General features: G+C 31.8%; 1 protein-coding gene across 2 annotated transcripts; it reads right to left on the reverse strand.

Moving 5' to 3' along the window:
• Nucleotides 1-8,724: 8,724 nt before the first annotated feature.
• On the reverse strand, nt 8,725-11,833 carry LOC129899028 (elongation factor 1-gamma 2-like). Of its 2 annotated transcripts, none has more exons than XM_055973777.1 (8): nt 11,735-11,833; nt 11,603-11,640; nt 10,859-11,008; nt 10,710-10,770; nt 10,572-10,624; nt 10,363-10,464; nt 9,786-10,275; nt 8,725-9,337 (listed from the first exon to the last, which is right to left on the reverse strand). In XM_055973777.1, the coding sequence occupies exons 2-8, from the start codon at nt 11,609-11,611 to the stop codon at nt 8,958-8,960; spliced, it is 1,245 nt and encodes a 414-aa protein (XP_055829752.1). In that variant the 5' UTR covers nt 11,612-11,640; nt 11,735-11,833; the 3' UTR covers nt 8,725-8,957. The 2 variants fall into 2 exon arrangements, with proteins under 2 accessions (XP_055829752.1, XP_055829753.1); XM_055973778.1 differs by having other exon boundaries at nt 11,603-11,631; nt 11,735-11,806.
• Nucleotides 11,834-20,502: the final 8,669 nt, after the last annotated feature.

Here is a 20,502-nt window from a genome sequence, read left to right on the forward strand (position 1 = left end):
CTGAAAAAATCTTAAAATGATTTTACTTGGAAAAAGCACATCTATTAAGTACTCCAATGGTTGTTCGATCACTTGAAGTGGAAAAAGATCTATTTCGACCTCCAAAAGAGAATAAAGAACTTCTTGATCCTGAAGTACCATCAGTGTTATTGGTGCACGTATGTATCTTGATAACGCAACCAGACCTGATATAACATTTTCTGTTAATTTGCTGAAAAGGTATAGTTCGTCCCCAACATGAAGACATTGGAATGGTATCAAGCATATTTTTCGATACCTAAAGGGTACCATTGATATGAGTTTATTTTATACTAACAAAGATTGTGCAGACCTTATTGGTTATGCAGATGCAGGTTGTTTATCAGACCCACATAAATCTCGATCTCACAAAGGTTATCTATTTACATACGGAGGAACTGCTATATCATGGAGATCTACAAAGCAATCTATTATTGCTACTTCTTCAAATCATGCTAAAATAATAGCAATTCATGAAGCAAGTAGAGAATATGTGTGGTTGAGATCGATGATACAACTCATCAAAGAAAGATACGGCCTAAAAAATGATATCAAAGTACCCATAGTTATATTCGAGTACAATGTTGCGTGCATAGATCAATTGAAAGGTGGCTTCATAAAAGAAGACAGAATGAAATATATTTCACCAAAATTATTCTTCACACATGATCTCCAGAAGAATGGTGATATTGATGCACAACAAGTTCGTTCGAGTGATAATCTTGCAGATTTATTCACAAAGGCATTATCAACATCAAGTTTTGAGAAGCTAAGATATAAGATTTGAATGAGTCATCTCCAAAATATCAAATGAAGTTTTCATCAGAGAGAGAAAAATACATGTTGTACTCTTTTTCCCTTAACCAAAGTTTTGTTCCACTGGATTTTCCTAGTAAGGATTTTAATGAGGCAGCATTCAGGGCGTATTATCAGATGTGTGCACTCTTTTTTTTTCATTAGGGATTTTTCCTAATAAGGTTTTAATGAGGCATATTATTTTTTGATGGACTCCAATCAAGAAGGCAACTTGCAAGTAACTCAAGCATAGAGGATGAAATTATGGTCTTCATCATGAAAGTAATGAGGTAGTAAACAATGTGTATTATAAATAATTATGTACATATTTTTCTTTTGTACATGAACATCCAAGGAGGAGTGTTGTAAAACAAGTCAAAAAGTTGATGGCCATGGGATTCACTTTTACTGTAGTGAATAGTATTCTCACTATAGATAAATAGTATTTTCACTATAGCTTTGTACTGTAACTCAGTCATTTTTTTCAACAAAATTTGCCTATAAAAGACATTGAATCTGCAATGAAATTGGATACACTGAAATCTCTCAACTCTCTTTATTTCTTTTACTGTCTCTCCTTCTTATTAATTTGCTAAGTTAGTTTATTTTATAACAAGTCCTAATATGACTTCTTTTTTTCATGGTTATATGATATTCATCATAAAATTCATACATTTAGGTGTTATAAAGTCCTTGTATGTCTTCTTTTGCCATCACTTGATTATTATTATAATTGTATGCTTATTACATGTGTTTCTTTGCATATGAGCTTTGTTAGAGTTGTAAGTATGTCATTTTAATATTAATAATAAGGTATCATATGTTACATTATGTATCGTGTTATGTTCATTGGTGGACATTACACTTGTGCCTCTTTACTCTCATCAATTTGTGGTAGAACGTGGTCATTAGTGGTTAGTAACTTTTATAACCTTTAACTCATTATTCACTCATTATTCTAACTCATTATACCTTGTAACCCATGTAAACTATAAGCCATTCACTTACCCTAGTAACTATTCAATTATCTTCCTATTCATTGCAAGGAAGATTTCCTCCCCTATAAATAGTGATAGTCTACAACAAGAGATATACAAGAAAATATAGAGTGAAAAAAATGAGGAGTACTATATTGTGTTTATGTTAAGATTAGTGTAGTGAAAGAGAGAATTGAGACAAAGAAAAATATCTCAAGTCTTCAAGAAATTCTCTATATAAAAAAAGAGTAATTATATGTTGAATGAAGGTGTTCTTTTGGTGAAGCGTTGGACTCTTCAACTGATCCGGAGTTGTTTGAGTTGTAAGAAATTGTGGGTTGTTTTATCCTGAAGGGGACAAGTCAAATGAGATATTGCTAGATCGATGTAGATTATGTCGCAGAGAGCTTTAATCTACTTAAAGAGAGCAAGATTTTCGTGCATCAGCCTGAAAAATAATTTATTTATTTATTATTAATTATATTTTTTAAGTTTTATTTATTATAAATGTGGAATATTACACCAACAAGAGCTAATAAGCATGTTTAGAACAAAAGATGACTTAGTTTGGAGCTTCGAAGTTTGAGTAGAAGTCCAATGAAAGTGATCAACATAGAGTCGAAAAGTCAAGAGCTAATTGTACATAAAAAATTGAAGAAAATTATGAGGTTGCAACAAATAGGTATAAGTAGCACGCTATCAGGCCCGCTCTTCACCAGTTGAAGAGACATGGATCAAGATGCAAGATTGGAGTTCTAAAAATTCAGTCATACGCAGTGCGGACATGCAATCAAGTCCATGCCGTGGATGACCAAAATTTAGTTTAGTGTCCTTTTAGATTTAAGGATATTTTTGTCCTCGGATTATTGTGCATATTATAAATAAAGTATTAACTTGGTATTTAAGGGTCACACAAACTTCTTGGGAGGTAAAAACAAGGAAAAAAGTCGGCATATTGAAAGTCACCCTAGAGTTTCATTCTTTTCTACTTCTTTTATTTATTCATTATGAAAATTATGATATCGTTCTTAAACACTTGTGAGTAACTTGATTATTATCTAGGATGATTGATGGATCCTTTTGTTGGGTGAACTAGTGATTGACTTTATTATAATTAAATCGTTCTTTTCTATCTTTATTTATTCGATTACATTTCATGTAGTTAATTGAAGGACCCTCAATTAATCATGTCAGGTTATTTGACTGTTCTTGAGAGGGATGGTGGAATTAAGTTTTAGTTGAACAACACCACTTCTAAGTATTAAGAGATTAATGCCTGAATTTTAAGTGAAGGGTAGAAATACCAAAGTTTTGATGTAATTTAAGTGAATAAATTAATCAGTTAGCTTAGGTTCATGTAAGAGAATAATGCTAGAATATCACTACAATTGGTTCATAGATAATTGTGATGAGAAAACATTTATGATCGATAGAGAATAATTCAACGCGATTGTAGTAAGCATGTTTTGAGTTCATTATGATAACTGATGAAATCATCATCCTAGATTGTTTACTCCTAAAGAAAAGTATGTAATTTATTGATTGTTCAATCATCTCTTCTTATTTTACTTTTATGCTAAATTCATATAAAATACACACAAAGAATAATTCTTGAAAAAATAATTACATTAATATTCTTGATGGCACGAAAGAAAATTTTGATATTCTTAGTGAGATCGACTCTGAAAACAAAGAAAGTCGGATTATATTTGCAATGAACGCTTATTCTTTTTGGGACAAGTTTTGGGAGTGACCATTATATAATATAACATATTAGCAATTTGAAAAATAAACCTTCAAGAAAAGTAGAGTATGAGGTAGAACTAGGATTGTACAGGGCAAACCGATAAACCGCACCAAACCAACAAACCGAACCAAACCGGAAAAAAAACCAGACTAGTGGTTTGGTTTGACTTGATTTGGTGTTTGGAAAAAAAATCCGATTATTATAGGGTTGGTTTGGTTTTAACTAAAAAAAGTCAAACCGAACCCAAACCGACCCGATTATAGATATACTACTTTTAAATTATGTTATACATAAAAATATTTATTAAAATATAATTTATAAATATTTTTTTTAAATTTTCATAATTTTGTTTTCTTTCTTACATTTAGATTTGGACTTGAGAAGCCCATCTAAATAATATACAAAAAAAGCTCATCTTATAAAGTTATATTATAAAGTTAAAACTTCAAACAGTGTTCTGCCTCCATCTTATATGTTGATATTTTGTACTAGAACTCTTTTTAAGAAGCACTACTCTGTGCTTTTTATTAGATACTATGAAAATCCGAAAAACCCGAAAAAACTCGAAAAATCCGAGAAAAATTGATATCGAAAAACTTGACTTTTATCTGGCATTGGAACCATTAGATATTGATAAGTATTTGCCAACGCCTCTGGCTTGTAGTAATCAGAACAGTATGGGTGCATGTCTGTAATGTTCTTGCTCTTCAACACTGCAATTGCGTGTGGACATGGTATCTCGTCTAGTTGAAACTTGCCACAATTGCATGTTTTTCTTTCAAGACACACAATGTATCTTATACCTGACTCATAAACAGAATAAAGATATTCTGATGAAGCAACAACCAGCGGTAAATAATTATCACGGATATGTATCAGAACTGATGTATCAAATACAGAACTGATGTATCAGGAAATAATGATCACAGGAAATACAGAACTAATGTATCATATAGCTATGTATCAAGCAACTATGTATCAAGTAGATATCTACTTTAAAAAAAATAACTGGTGTGTACCTTCATTCTCGAACACTTCATTGTGTTTGATACTAAGATATCTTCGAATTTCCTACCCAAAGTATGTTTTGTATAAGCTGTTATTTCCATATTTTTGCAGCTCCAAACACCAAATAACATTCTCGTTTGCTTCAAAAAGTCAATTATAGGCAGCTCTCATTTGGAGATCAATGTTTTCACTTTTTACGGTCGATAGCTATCTCAAACTATATATGAGAATATGCTAACACACTTCTGGAAATATTAGCTTGTCTTAGTGATGATGGATCAAAACACACACACACAAATTTAGGTATAACATCGTTCAGTTCTTGAATAAAGTTAACATGTATCAGATATACTTACTATGTATCAGTATGTATCATGAATATTAACCAACGAAAATTAACTCTACAAAATCAACAGTATATCTGGAAAAAGTATTGAACTGACTTATATACATAATGTTATGATGTATCATGACAGGTAAAATAAAAAAAAGATTAACATGTATCAGATACACAGAGATTGTTATGTATCCGATACATTCTGAAAGCAAGTTTTTGAATTGTTTTACTTGATACATAATACTTAGTATGTATCAGTATGTATCATGAATATTAACCAACGAAAATTAACTCTACAAAATCAACAGTATATCTGAAAAAAATATTGAACTAATTTATATATATAATGTTATGATGTATCATGATAGGTAAAATTAAAAAAATATATTAACATGTATCAGATACACAGAAATTGTTATGTATCTGATACATTCTGAAAGTAAGTTTTTGAATTGTTTTCCCAGAACTTATGCTAGAACTTATACTCTGTTTTTGAGTTTTCCTTCATAGTCAGAACTTTTGTATAGTTCATAACTCACCTCGGATTGCCAATCTCCAGAATGTCTCAGTAGTATCACGATATTCATCTTGATTCGCTTGATGAAACTCAAAATTTGGATTGATTTTTTTGTTAGAACTTATGCTCTGTTTTTGAGTTTTTCTTCATAGTCAGAACTGTTTTTTTTAAAAGGATTTTTTGCCTTAATTAGCACGGTAATTGATTGAAACAATCAATTATAACTTGATTTACGTTACTACCCATAAATAACCCAACAGCATTAATTATTTTACACCCAAAACCTGATGTATCAGCATAGTAAGTAATGTATCAGAAATTTTTTTAAAAACAAAAGGAAATCGGGTAATTTAAAAAAAATGAGGGATACATTGTAATTGAGTCTTTTCACTATGAGATTTTGGTAAAGTTTACTTTAAAAATAGGTATAATTATAGTAGATGGCCATTCGGTCATTTAATTACCAAAAAGATGGTCATTTGGTGTATATTTAGTGTATATTTTATGTATAGAATGTATCATAATGTATATTCAGAATGTATCATCCGGACCCTGCGCATAGCGGGAGCCTTAGTGCACCGGGCTGCCCTTTTAGTGTATAACTCCTATATAAGTAATCTATATTGTATAGTCAGTGTATTTCAGTATATAACTCCTGTATATATAATCTATATTGTATAATCAGTATATACTTTCTATGACTTTTGCAAGCTATATTGTATAGTCACGGTATATTTTCTATGATTTTTAACTATATTTTATGTAAATAAAACATGATTATATTTATTATAAACTAATTTATTATATATATTTAAAATTATCTCAATTTAATCTCTTCTCGTAAAAAAGACAAAACTGAAGCTTTCCAAGTTTCGAAAAAAGAAAGTATAGAATGACGAACTCTATAAAAAAGTTCATCCTCTAACTCTAATGTTCATATTGAACATCCCTCGTTAATTTGTGGGACCTCATTTTTTTTTTTAAAGCAATAATATATTATAGATATTTTTAAAAAATAAATATTAAGCATTATTTATAAAAAATATAAACTATTTATATAAAAGGAAAATATTATTCGAAGTTTAAAAATCTAGAATACTATATGTTTCAAGAAAGATTAAATGAATTGATTATAAAAAACTTTATTAAAATAGAATTAAAATTTAAGATTTGCGCTCAAATTTAACTTTAGATCACTCATGTATTTGAGCCGCCTTGTATTTCACAGGATGTCATCAGGATATTTTCGTAAAGAGCTATGAACGGAGAATAAACTAAACATAGGAAATACTTGATCATAGATAGTAATATATACGTTCTCACTAAATGCTCAATACCAACAAAAGCTTAAATCAAGAGTACAATATACTGCTACACATATAAAACATAGCCTCACTTATCAAATACTAGAGATGAGAAAAGAAAAAAAAAACAATGCATAGATGGAAAGGAGTGAACTTAGACCTTGAGAATTGAGGATTGCTTCTTTAATGATTCACCACAAAGAACTCGAAAAAAAAAAACAGAAAGTAGTAATTAGTATTTTCTTTTGTTTTCCAGAGAAGTTTTGCAAAAATGAAAATTTTAATCCGAAACTTGTTAAAATCTTTAACTAGCTGAAATTAAAAACTGTTGTGATCTCGAACTCCCTGAAATTTTTGAACTTGTTGCAAGCTCAAAACTAACTGAAGTTAAGAACTCAATAAAATCTGAAATTGGCAACTCCTAAAATGGATTGTCAATGCTTCATTTTATCATCCATTTAAGAAAATCAGGACTTATATCTTCTTTTTCTCGTGAATTTTATTTTAAAGGTTTTTTTATAAGAGTAATTTGAGGTGAAAAAAATAGTAGGAGGAGAGAAACAACCGAAAAATTGGTTAAAAATTTAATTTCATAGAGGTATGAGCTTCATTAATATAAACCTAAGTTATTTGTATAAAAATTAGGCAGAAAACAAATCTAATAAATTTTTGAATACTTAAAGGACTAAAATCTATAAGTGTATAGTTAAGAGACCAAACCTAAAAATTATTTGAATAGTTAAAAGACTAAATCGAATAAATATATAGTTGAAGAACTATTTTAAACCTACTTCAATAGTTTAAGGATCATTTATGACATTCCTCGTTGTTTTGCCGAAGGTGAGAGGTGAGGAGTGTCAGGGATTAAGAAGATGTTGGGCTGGGTTTGAGAATTTTTGAATTGGGCTGCAAATAATAGAGATGGGCTGGGTTTGAGAATTTTTTAATAGAGTTGAAAAAATAGTTAAAAGTATGTAGATTTTTTAGAAATCACATAGTATAGCCAATTTGATTTGAGTTAAAAATAGAAAAAACTACCTATCTACACATCCTTATTTATCATATTTTCTACCATTTTAAAATATTTCAAAAATTCCTCTTTTTCCTCCAAAACCTTGCTCATCCGGATACATTACTTCTCAACTCCCAAATACACGTTTCGCTCTTCCTATGCTCACTCCCTCAATCTCTTCATGTTTTCACTCCCTCAATCACAACAGTTACTTCATTCATTACAATTTTGAATTTCAAAATTTGTTCTCTTTCCGATCAATCGATTTCAAGATGGAGAAGAAAGAGAGAAAGTGTGAAGCACGCTGAAAGAGAAAGAGTTCATCAGATACAAATTTAAGGTAAATCTTTCCCTTTCTGTACCTCGTAGTAATACTCCAAATATTTACAGGTAAACATTTTGAATAAATAAAATTTGGAGTTGGTTGATGAGTTACATGTGTGTATAACTAGATATAGTATCGGGTGGGTAAATAAATAAAATTGAGCAAATTTTAACTAGAATAAAAATATATATTCATATCAGACAGGAGACTTGACAATATTTCGGGTGCCCCAAATTGGGATGGTAAAGGGCAAACATATCCAAAAACAAATATGACAAACAATAAATATTACCTTGTAGTCTTCTACCAAACAGTAAAAGGTAAATATATTATTTTTTTTCCCGTAACAATAACCAACTGACGGACTAGAACAGTCTCAGCTCGACCTTTACTGAGTGACCATAACCAAAAAAACCTTTGGGACTTGCAGACTCTTCATATACTGTTCTGCAGGAAGCGAATCTGAAAGAAACAAGGTTCAAAATTTGGGCGACTCAGAACTTGGGACTTGCAATTAAAACCTACCACACATCATGTTGTTTACATGCAAACTTTTCACTAGACCAAAGCCTTTTATGTAGACTGCTCAACGTCTTATAACTTCAATAGCAAAAAAGATACTTCAACAAAAATCAAGCAAAGTTGATCAGCCTACATAGAACTTAGCAATTCTAGAAGGGGTGATTCACCTGGCTGTCAAAACTGCTTTACTAGAAAAAGGATAACATAATTCAACCAACAAATGTCCCATGAACTATGTGAAATCAATAACTTAAAAAACACGCTGCAAAGACAATAGTTTCTCTAAGACAAGATAGTGTTTAAAACAAGAATCTAAGTAAATTTGGGAGGACAAAACCAGAGTAAACTACAGCCTCGGGCAAAACGTAACATTGCTGAATCCAATACAATGTTGTTTACTTGAAGCACTTCGCGTCCAACAGAGCCTGTCCCTCAAAAGGCTCATGATCTTCAATCATTTGGCTAACCCGCTCCTTCTGGGCTTCATCATTGATGTCTACTTCCTTCCATTCATAGAGTTCCATGTCATAAACTTCATCCATAACAAACTTGGGAATTTCCCTTCCACGGAAAAGCCACAACCCCTGCACCTTGAATGGGGCCTCAGAACCAACAATCAACATCTTACCAAAAGCGTACTTGCGTACCAAATCCATCCTCTGCAGAAAACCACCAACCTTGTTCAAGGTTACAAAGGAAACAGTGTTCTCATTATTGTACTTGTAATCACAAAACCAGAGAGAATATCCTTCGGGGTCATACATGTCCCAGAAACCTGCAGAACAAGAATGCTACAGGGTAAGATTCTGACAAGGAACAGCTCAAGCGTTTAACTAAAGTAGAAAATTCATGTCTATATTAACTGGGTTTATACACACACTTCCCCCCAAAAAATTAGATAATTATTAGATTAGTATTAAAATACTGAATAGAAGGGCAGTGCAGAAGCCATATAAACAGACCTTTTCCCCCATATCTTTCTATGCAAAACAAACATAGTTGGAATATCAAATCTTCTGTGCAGACTAGTGATTCTTTTTATAGAAAGAGCAGATCTCTGGATCCTTCCATCAGACAGATTGCAGGTTAAAGAAGATTGAAATAATGTAACTAAACACTCACTTCAAATATAGATATCATTTAATGACTCCTGACGGTCAAAGTATGCTAAAAAATCTCTCAACTTATAATAAGATAGGTAACACAACAGAAAAAACGAATACCTTTAACAGCAACCTCACGGAAGTTGGACTTGGTGTTGGAGTAAAGCCTCTTCCAATCATCCAGAATCATCTTACTTGGAGGCAAGAGATCAAGAGGATTCTTTGCCTTAGGCTTGGGTGCTGCTTCCTCCTCTACAGGACTTGGTTCTTCCTTCTTAACCTCCTTTTTTGGCTCCTCCTTAGCCTTGGCTTTTTCAGGTTGTGCAGGCTTCTTGGATTGCACAGCTGGGATAGATTCAGCTTGTTTCACCTCACCTAATATCTTGCAGAAATTTGGCTGATTAACCACAGTCCAGAAATATCTCTCTACATGTGGGAATTCCTTGGTAAAGCTCTTGGTCATTATCATCCTAAAACCTATGCTCAAGTTGCAGACCATAATGATGTCAGCCAATGTGACTGAATGTCCAACCAAGTATGTGTTAGATGCAAGATGGGTGTTCAAAGCACCAAGCGCTCTCTTTAATGCATCTACTGCAGCTTCCTCAGCCTTTTAGCAAAACAAGAAGAAAGTCAGTTGAGTTAGCTGCTTCTAATGGCTCAGGAAAAAAAAAATAATGCATAGTAGGATACATACGGGAGGGATGTATACACCATAGCCAAGGCGTGGGTAAAGCCATCGTGCAATGTTTACATCAACTTCAGTGGCAGAAAAATCATTCCATTGTTCAATTTGAGCCTATCAAAGGGAGCGCAGACATAAATAGAGGAATAAGAATTTCACAAATGAAAATGTAACTGCTAAATGAATGAAACTAAGAAACCAAATCAACTTAAAATACTTACGTATTCAATCAATGAAGAGCCATAAAGAGGATTGTCGAGTTTCGTTTTGGTAACTAAGTGAATTAGTAAATGTCAATGTCAGTTATCTCTTGTTATAGGATGAGAAGTCAAATAATAGAAAATGAGACATGGACTGACCATAGCGTGCGATAGCATTGCTCTCAAAAACAGGTCCATCAGGTGTTTCAAGCACAGGAACCTATAAGATAAAGGACGCACCTAGATTAGCAAAATCCTGTAAAGCACATGAAATAATCAAATCTATACTATTCAGAAGAATAACATACCTTTCCAATTGGATTCATCGCAAGAAACTCAGGTGTCTTGTTTGATACACCCATCTGGAAATCCTTTGTAAGTTCAACCTTAACACCTGTGTACTCAGCCGCAATGAGTGCCTTTGAGGCATTTTTGTTGTTATTTGTTGAGTGCAAAATCTGCAACAAACATAATGAAGACGATTAAATTTTAGTATTTCAGTTAAGACATTAAATCCACCAGGTAAGAGGTATAAAATTGGGCATCTTTAAAGCATTTTGTAATCACCACACTTCGAAGCATAAATTCTCTTTTATTATATCTATTGGAACGGTGTTTTTTCTGTGATTAAAAAAGTTTGAAAATCAGCTTGCAAGACCTCAATTATCAGTTATAATAAAATAAAAAAAATCATGTTTTACTCTATTCCCTTTCCTGCTTCCAAACAACAGGAAAGATAGAGGCATTCAAAGACAAATTCAAATAGCCAATAGGTATACGCATATGTAAAAATTCAGCAAAAATAATTAACCTCCGCTTAGATCTTACAGACAATAGAAAACATACAGATCGCACATACACAGATGAACTTGTCAAAATAAATCACAGTAGTACATCAAGAAAAATCTAAAAACCCACAACCAAAAAAGACGAAATATACAAATATATTCAGCAACCAACAATAAAGATGAAATCCTTCATAATATATTCATCATATTGAAATCTCAGATCTATCGGAATCATAACAAAAAAACAAGACCTACGCAACTTACCAGAGCCATGGCCACACAACAGTTGAAACCTGTCCACCCTTCACCAAAAAGAAAAAATTTAAGCAATGAGCATTCACAAATCGCAACAAGATTTTGACAGAACAAAGTGAAAAAGAATGGGAAGAGGTTTACCAAGTGTGTTTCGGCTGTGAGATCAGAGAGGCAGAGAGATACCCTTTGCGATTAAAGAGGTTTTAGGGTTTCGGAGTGGAGGGGGTGTATATATGTAGTGATTGGGCCTCGTCGGTACAGAAGAATATGCTTTTGGTGGTAATTTTACCTCTTGAGCATGGACAATTTTGGAATATCATGCACTTTTTTTTTCCTTTCTTTTTTTGTAATTTTTTTCTTATAAATAATATGGAATGTGAACAATTTATTTTTTTTGAAAATGTCGAGGATTTATCAATTTGGTTTTGATTTTTTAATATTAGGTAAATCGATAATCAGTTAAGACTATGGTAATTTATTATTATATCCCTACATAAATATTAAATATTAATATCAATATTTTATCAATTACTACATTTACCCTTAAGCCTTCACTTCATATCATTGTCCTAATTCTTGTATTTGTATTGCACTTGTAAAGTTTTAATATTGCTTTTATTTTATGAGCATTATGTAAATTTACATTATTGTCATGTCGCATCAGATTATGGAAAAAGTCGTATGTTTGTTTTATGAGCATTTTTTTAATGATTGTAAATCGTAAATCGAACCATTAAGGATCAAAAATCGATAAAAAAAATATTTTATTGATTTAGTTATTATTTAGCGCATTTAAAAATTAAAAAATTGATAATACATGAAACTGAATAGTTATAGGCAGGATAGAATAGTTCAAAGAGTGAAAACGATGAATCGAATTGAGCAATGCACACTCCTACCTAAATTATATTTTTAAAAACATAAATTGTATATATTTGAATTTGAATAGAAATTTTAAAAGTATTTGAATTTGAAAGTATATTAAGCTTTTTTATTTTTTTAAAAATTAACTTAAAAATAGGATCTCTTAGACAAAAGAGCTCTAAATGGATTCTTACTATTTCATTACTTATTGTCACGATCCAAACTACCCCATAGGCATGACATGGTGAATCAGATCTTGAAAGACCCTAAACAAGCTATTTGACATAAGCATGACACTAAGATAATCAACATAAGCAAATAAATCAAAAAGCGGATGATAAGTCTCAAATGATAATCGCATCATATCATAGAAAATCCATAAGTAAAAGCCCATAACGCGAAATCTAAATCTGACATAAGCTTTTACTAACATAAATGAATTGCTAGGACATGTCTGTAACTAACTCTAAAATCTAAAACTGAAAGATAAGTACTGAAAAGGAAAGATAGCATAGTCCTCGGAACATGAGGACTCACCAACTGTTGTACTAAGGAGATCGGGTCTGTATTAATTACGGGCGTGAAAAAAGCATCAAAACCTATATTATAAAATAGTAGAACCAAAAGTATGCAATCAGTATTATGGAATGTACTGAGTATGGAGAATTTGCAATGCATAATGTGAAACATGATAATGCAATGAAAGCTAAAATATGGCGTAAATACCTCAAAACATTCTTTAAAACACGATACATGGTCAATGCAACAATCATAAGAAAATCATAATCATAACATACATAAGTGAGCGATACCGTTAACCGACATAAACCATGTGAGTTATACCATGGAGTCTGTTGTCTTGTTCCCACAGCGAAAAGAGATTGTCCTACTTGCCAAGGTAAGAACCATGAAACGTGAGCTAATATGGATCCACTAAGTTTAAGCTGATTGTCCAATCAAAATATTCTACGGGGGCACGTAGTTTTGGGGTAAGGGGATTGCTTCTAAAGAACTACATCTCTACTAACGGGTGAACCTTCATCCCAAATTCCACTTGGTGCTAAGTAAACTCTCAACATAATATCATACATAAATATATCATGTCTTTGAAATGGTAATAATCTAGTGATACCAAGTTCATCATAACATACTTGGATCATTAGAATAGCTCATTTCAACATATCATGATTTCATAACATACTCATAAGAGACACTTATCTAAAGCATCTAAATCATGAAAAGTTTTTCATTCAAAATCACATTTCAATCGGAAGTGGCTAAATCATGAAAATCTTTCATAATGAGAATACTTCAATCCGAAGCAACTTTGTTTTTTTCCCCATAAAAACCATGTTGATACTTCTCATTCAAAAGCATCCTTAAATCCTAGTTTCTTCAATTCATGATGCATACTTAAAGTCTCAAAATTTAATTTTAAAATCAAAATATTCGTATAGTGTGGTGGGTTCATGCAAAAATTCTTGAAAATATGTAATAAAATCAAATCATGCATAATAAGATCAATAGGAATGAATAAAATAATAATTGATTTAACCCATAACATAAACATAGAAATCCTAGATTTTTGGATGACATCATAAAAGAATTTGAATGTTCTTTGGGAAGCCATGGATGAAAAGGGATCCATGAATAAAATTCCCACATAACTTGAAGAATCCTAGCCTTGGCATTGAAAGAGGAGACTTGAAGCTTGAAGAACCCTAATCCATCTTGAGAGATTCCTTTTGTGTTTTGAGTGAAAGAGAGGGAACAAGAATAGTTTGAAAGGTAAAGATAATTATAGAACTTAGAAATAGACTTAAAATGACATATTATACAACAACAACAAGAACAAAAATATAACTAACAAACAGAAGAAGAAAAAAGATAAATGGGGAAAAGAGAAGAAAAATACATAGGGAAAAAATTTTGAATTTCAAAATACATTATATTTTTCTAAAAAAAGAAAATTGGCTTAAAATAGAAACCAACAGGGAGAAGAGTTTTAAATGAATTCTTACTATTTTATTACATATCCTTTTAAGATGTTATAAAATAAATTCAATATTTCAAGCCAATTTAAAATAAAATATTTCATTGAGTAGTTTGCAATGTGGTTAAGTCAAGTGACAAGTTATTGAAAAGTCACCTGATAATTTTAAGACAAAGCTAATAAATATTATTGAAAAAAATTGAATTGAAAGATCAAAGTATTTGAAGTCGAAAATACATGAAGATTCTTTTTGACATTGACTTAAAGTAGAAACCATAGATAAAAGAGCTCTAAATAAATTCTTACTATTTCATTACTTATCCTTTTCAAATATTATAAAAATAAAAATAATAGTCGCAGCAACAGCAACAACAACAACAGTAATAGTAGCAGCAGTAATCTTCTATATACGAGTTTAGAGTACATTAGATGCACGTGTGTGTCACGATAATATAAAAACTTACATACAAAAAAATTAAACAATAGTTTATAATAGATGCATAATCTATTTATAAATAATTTATTTTTCTCTCTCTCTTTATATATATATATTTATTATTAAATATAGAGGTATGTGCATTATTGTTTTGGAAAAGTGCCTAAAATGCCTCAAACTATTGGAAATGGTATTAAAATGTCTCTCATTCATCTATTAGGCCTAAAATGCCCCTGACATCTATTTTTAGGTCCAAAAATGGCCTTTTCTTTGACGGAAAAAGGTATGAGGGGCATTTTTGTATCATTTCCAATAGTTTGAGGGCATTTTAAGCCATTTTCCGTAATTAAAATTCTATTCAATAGATGACCGCCATGTGTTTAAAAAAACTATTCAAATTATTTTATTAAAATTCTGTTAAATAAATTTTGATTTATAATTACTTTTAAATAATTAAATTGTAACCAATAGATGACCGCCCTATGCCCAAAAGATGAAGATCGAGCATAATGACCCCCCCTATACAAAAACAAGGGAGATATCTAGAGCTGCAACAACTATAGATGTATCGAGCTTCTAAGCCATACTATGAAAGTGTGGGAAAGAGTGGTGGAGATGAGGGTGAGGAGAGACGTGTCTATTTTAGAGAACCAGTTCGGATTTATATCGGGACGCTCAACTACAGAAGTTATCCATCTTATGAGGAGACTGGTGGAGCAGTATAGGGAGAGAAAGAGGAACTTGCATATGGTATTCATCAATCTAGCAAAGCGTTACGATAAAGTTTTACGAGAGATACTATGGAGATGTCTGGAGGCTATAGGTGTACCTATGACATACATTAGGGTGATCAAGGACATGTATGAGGGTGCCAAAACCAGGGTAAGGACAGTAGGAGGGGACCCAGAGGACTTTTCAGTTGTGATGGGGTTGCATTAAGGATTAGCTCTCAGTTCATTTTTATTTGCCTTGGTGATGGATGGATTGACGCTACAAATTCAATGTGAGGTGCCATGGTGTATGCTTTTCGCAGACGACATAGTCCTGATCGATGAGACTCGTAGTGGAGTTAACGCTAAGCTAGAGGATTGGAGACATACCTTGGAGTCTAAAGGGTTTAAGCTGAGTAGGACCAAGACAGAGTACTTAGAGTGCAAGTTCAATGAGACACCTCAGGAGGTTGGCACAGAAGTTAGGCTTGGTGATCAGGTCATCCAAAAGAAAAGTAGTTTCAAGTACTTTGGGTCTATCATGCAAGGCAGCGGGGAGATTGACGATGATGTCACACATCATATTGGAGCAGGGTGGATAAAATGAAGGCTCGTTTCTGGTGTGATATGTGACAAGAAGGTGCCACCATAACTTAAGGGCAAGTTCTACAAAGTGGTGGTTAGACCAGCCATGTTATATGAAGTGGAGTGTTAGCCAGTTAAGGTCTCTCACGTTCAAAAGATGAAAGTTGCCGAGATGAAAATATTGAGATGGATGTGTGGGCATACCAGGAGCGACAAGATTAGAAATGAGGCTATTCGAGACAAGGTAGGAGTGGCCTCGGTGAAAGACAAGATGCGGAAAATGCGACTAAAATGGTTTGGTCATGTGAAGAGGAGAGACACAAATGCCCTAGTGCGAAGGTGTGAGAGGTTAGCCATGGATGGTTTCAGAAGAGGTAGGGGTAGGATGAAAAAATATTGAGGAGAGGTGATTAGACAGGACATGGCGCAACTACAGCTTGCTGAGGACATGACCTTAGATAAGAGGGTGTGGAGGACCCATATTAGGGTGGAAGGCTAGTACATAGTCTCGTTATTCTCCCTTATTAGTAGGTGCACTAGCGCACTATAATTTTTTGTGCTCTGATTTCTGTTATTATATATTACTTTCTGTACTTTGATTACTCTATTTTATCTGTGTCGCTCTCATTATTTGCTTTTCCATATCGCTTTAAACTTCTAAGCCTTATCGAACATCTTTTTATGCTTTTATGCTTTTATTGAGTTGAAGATCTTTCGGAAACAACCCTCCTATCTTGGTAGGAGTAAGATCTGCGTACACTTTATCCTCTCCAGACCCACGTTGTGGGATTTTACTGGGTTGTTGTTGTTGTTGTAACCAATAGATGACCGCAACATGTTTAAAAAATATTATTTAAATTATTGAATTAAAATTATATTAAAGAAAAGGTCATTTTTGGAACTAAAGGAGAATGATTATCATATAAAATTTTGAAAATTAATGCCCTTATCATCCACCTTTAGGTCCAAAAATGACTTTTTCTTTAACATAATTTTAATTTGAATGATATTTTTAAACACGTGGCGGTCATCTATTGGTTATAATTTAATTATTTAAAATTAATTGTAATATTAAAATTTATTTAATAAAATTTTAATTAAATAATTTGAATAATTTTTTTAAACATGTGACAGTCATCTATTGGTTATAATTTAATTATTTAAAATTAATTATAAATCAAAATTTATTTAACAGAATTTTAATTATGGAAAAGGGCCTAAAATGTCTCGAACTATTGAAAATGGTACAAAAATGCCCTCATGCCCTTTTCCGTTAAAGAAAAGGTCATTTTGGATCTAAAGATGGATGTCAAGGAAATTTTAGGCCCAACAAATGGATGAGAGACATTTTTGCACCATTTTTAATAGTTTGAGGGTGTTTTAGACCCTAGTCCTTTATTGTTTTGATACAAATTAAAAAGTTATTGTCCAATATAAATAGGGATTCTTTTTTGCCTTTTTAGATAAGGAAAATTAATCACATTAACTTAGTAAAATTAAATAATAATCAAAGAAAAAAATTAAATAAGAAGTGAAGAAAAAAAAGAGAAAAAAACAATGTTGTTTAAAGTGAAACTTTTTAATGAAGGGCAAAAAGTTCAAACAATATTATTAAATATAATATAGATAGATAGATAATAATTTATTTAGTTAGTTGTGATGTCTTAATATTAAGATATTAAGACATCCTAATATGTGAAAATTATTTAATTTTTCTTTCCATATATTTTAGAAGTCTAGTAAAAGAAAACCACTTAGTTTTTCATTTTTTAGGTATTTTTGGGACTTTTTAAGTTATTTTTTTGGATGTTTTTTTTAAAATACGATATTGTTTAAAATGGGTCTTTTAATGAAGGACAAAATGGTCAAATGACATTTTTAAAAATCTAACTTTGTTTAAGGGCAAAATTGTAATTAATAGTTAAAATGAATTCTAGAATGATCCATTCTTTCCTCTCTAGCAAAAATAAAAATAAAAAATAAATATACCAAAAATTCTAGAACTCTTTGAATGGCCCTCTTCATCTTCATCTTCTCATCCGAATCTTGGAGAGTAAGGGTGACAAAAATATGTTAAAATTTAAAAAGAGTGACAAAAATTTTAAATATTGAGAGTTGGTGATAATTTTATGGTTAGTAATTAATGAACTTTGACCATTTATCAACAAGTCCTCAAGTTTTTTTTTACACTTTGACCCATTCCCATAAAATCCTAACTAAAAAAGGCGCAACTTTATTCCATTTTCGCGCGTTCTTTTTTTTTCTACGTAGTCCTATCTCTTCCAATTTCACGCGTATTATTGGGTATTACTGTGCCTGAAAGAAGAGAGAGAGAGAGAGAGAGATTGCAGAGCACCTCTTTTCTTTATTTTCTCATTTTTTTTAATTTTAAAATTATTTTAAAATTTCTTCAATTTTGAACTAAATTGCGTTGATGTGGCATTGTGCATTGCTTGAGAGGTGATTTTCGACCATTTTGGTAAGTAGATGCTGTTGTTTTGTGTCTATTACTCATTTGAATTTTTTCAATTACTGCTGAATTCGTTTTAGCAATTGTTGGATATGTTTTAGCAACTGCTTCATTAGCAAATGAATCAAATGTAGCAAATAATGAAACAAATGCAACTATTGTATATGTTACAAAAAATATTGCATTTATTTTAGCAGTTGTTGCAATAATTGTTGCTTATATTTTTTATCAGTTGGTAAAACACATTCAACACTTGTTGTTGTAGGTGCTGCAACAGTTGTTGCATATATTTTAGCAATTGTTGCATTAATTACTGAAACAAATACTGCAAACTAAAACATGTTAGGCAACTGCTATTTTAGATGCTTCAGTTGCTGCAACAATTAATGCAACAATTGCTGAAATTTATTCAGCAATTGCTTAAAAAGTTCAGCAATTATTTTATCTGTTTAGTAATTGATGTAGCAACTGCTGAAACTTTTTCAACGATTGTTGTCTCAACTACTAAATAGATACAATAATTGCTGAAATTTTCTAGCAATTATTGACTAAACTGCAGACATAATTTTATGACCAATTTTTTTTGAATCATAATATAGGTATTTATATTTAACTTCATCAATGGAGAATAAAATATATGTTGGAATGGATTGCAATGGTGAATGAGTTGAGTCCAACAATCGTTATATTTGACATTGAAAGAACAAAAAATGATAGAGATGATGACAATGATTGTGGATCGAGATATCACGTATGATGATTTTGCAAACAAAATCATTTCCTGTTGTTATCTGAATTGTGAGTTGAAATATCTTATTATCACTTATATGCATTATAGTGGTGAAAAGCAAAAGAAAGCTCCTTTTACGATAAAAGATCAATCTAGTTTGCATCCTTATTTAGAATATGAAGGTAGATCTGTTTTAAAGGTATATGTGCGTGAAACATTGATTGAGAATTGTCAAGATCAAGAAATGTTAAACGATCTTCAAGAAAAAGAAAGTATCGATGAGCATACTCATTCTATTCATATTTCTACTCCTACTCCTGCTCCTATTCCTGCTCTAGAATTTGACCATAATACTCCAGGAACTGCACAGTCATCTAACCATGCTTAATCTAATGAAACTGATTTTTACATCAGTATGTCATTCAATAATAAGCAAGAGCTAGATACTGTCTTGAAAATTTTTTGTGTGAAAAAAAATTTAGAATGAAAAAGGTCATCAACTCGCGTATCGTGTATTGTGTCAAATGTGTACATCTCGAATGCAACTGGTAGCTGAGAGATGTAAGGCTTGAAAGTTCTGATAGATTTTATATCAGAAAGTATGAAAAAATGCATGTATGTGGTTCACAATATCTCACGAGTCATAACCCACATGCCACAACAAAAGTCATTGATGAATACTTTAAGGATAGGTTTTCCAAAGGTAAAGGCCCTTCTACAAAGGATATTCAGAATTCAATCCGTACTGAATTAGGTTGCAAGGTTAGTTATTGGAAGGTTTGGAGGGGAACTGAGATTACAAAGGCTTTGGTAAGAGGGACATATGAGCACGATTATGCAGTGTTTGATGCCTACCGTTATATGCTTACAATGTTAAATTCGGAAAGTAAGACAGATTTGAAGCTTGATGAAAATGGTAGGTTTAAATATTTTTTTATTGCCTATGGAGCTTCGATTCGTGGTTTTCAACATATTCGCAAAGTCATCACTATGGATGGGACATTCTTGAATAGTAAGTACGGATGAGTATTATTGTCTGCAGTAGCACAAGATGTAGATGATTATATTTTTCTGATAACATTTTATGTAGCGGACACTGAGTGCGATGTCTTCTACCGATA

Source organism: Solanum dulcamara, chromosome 8, assembly GCF_947179165.1.
Source record: "Solanum dulcamara chromosome 8, daSolDulc1.2, whole genome shotgun sequence".
NCBI classification, from domain to species: Eukaryota; Viridiplantae; Streptophyta; class Magnoliopsida; order Solanales; family Solanaceae; genus Solanum; species Solanum dulcamara.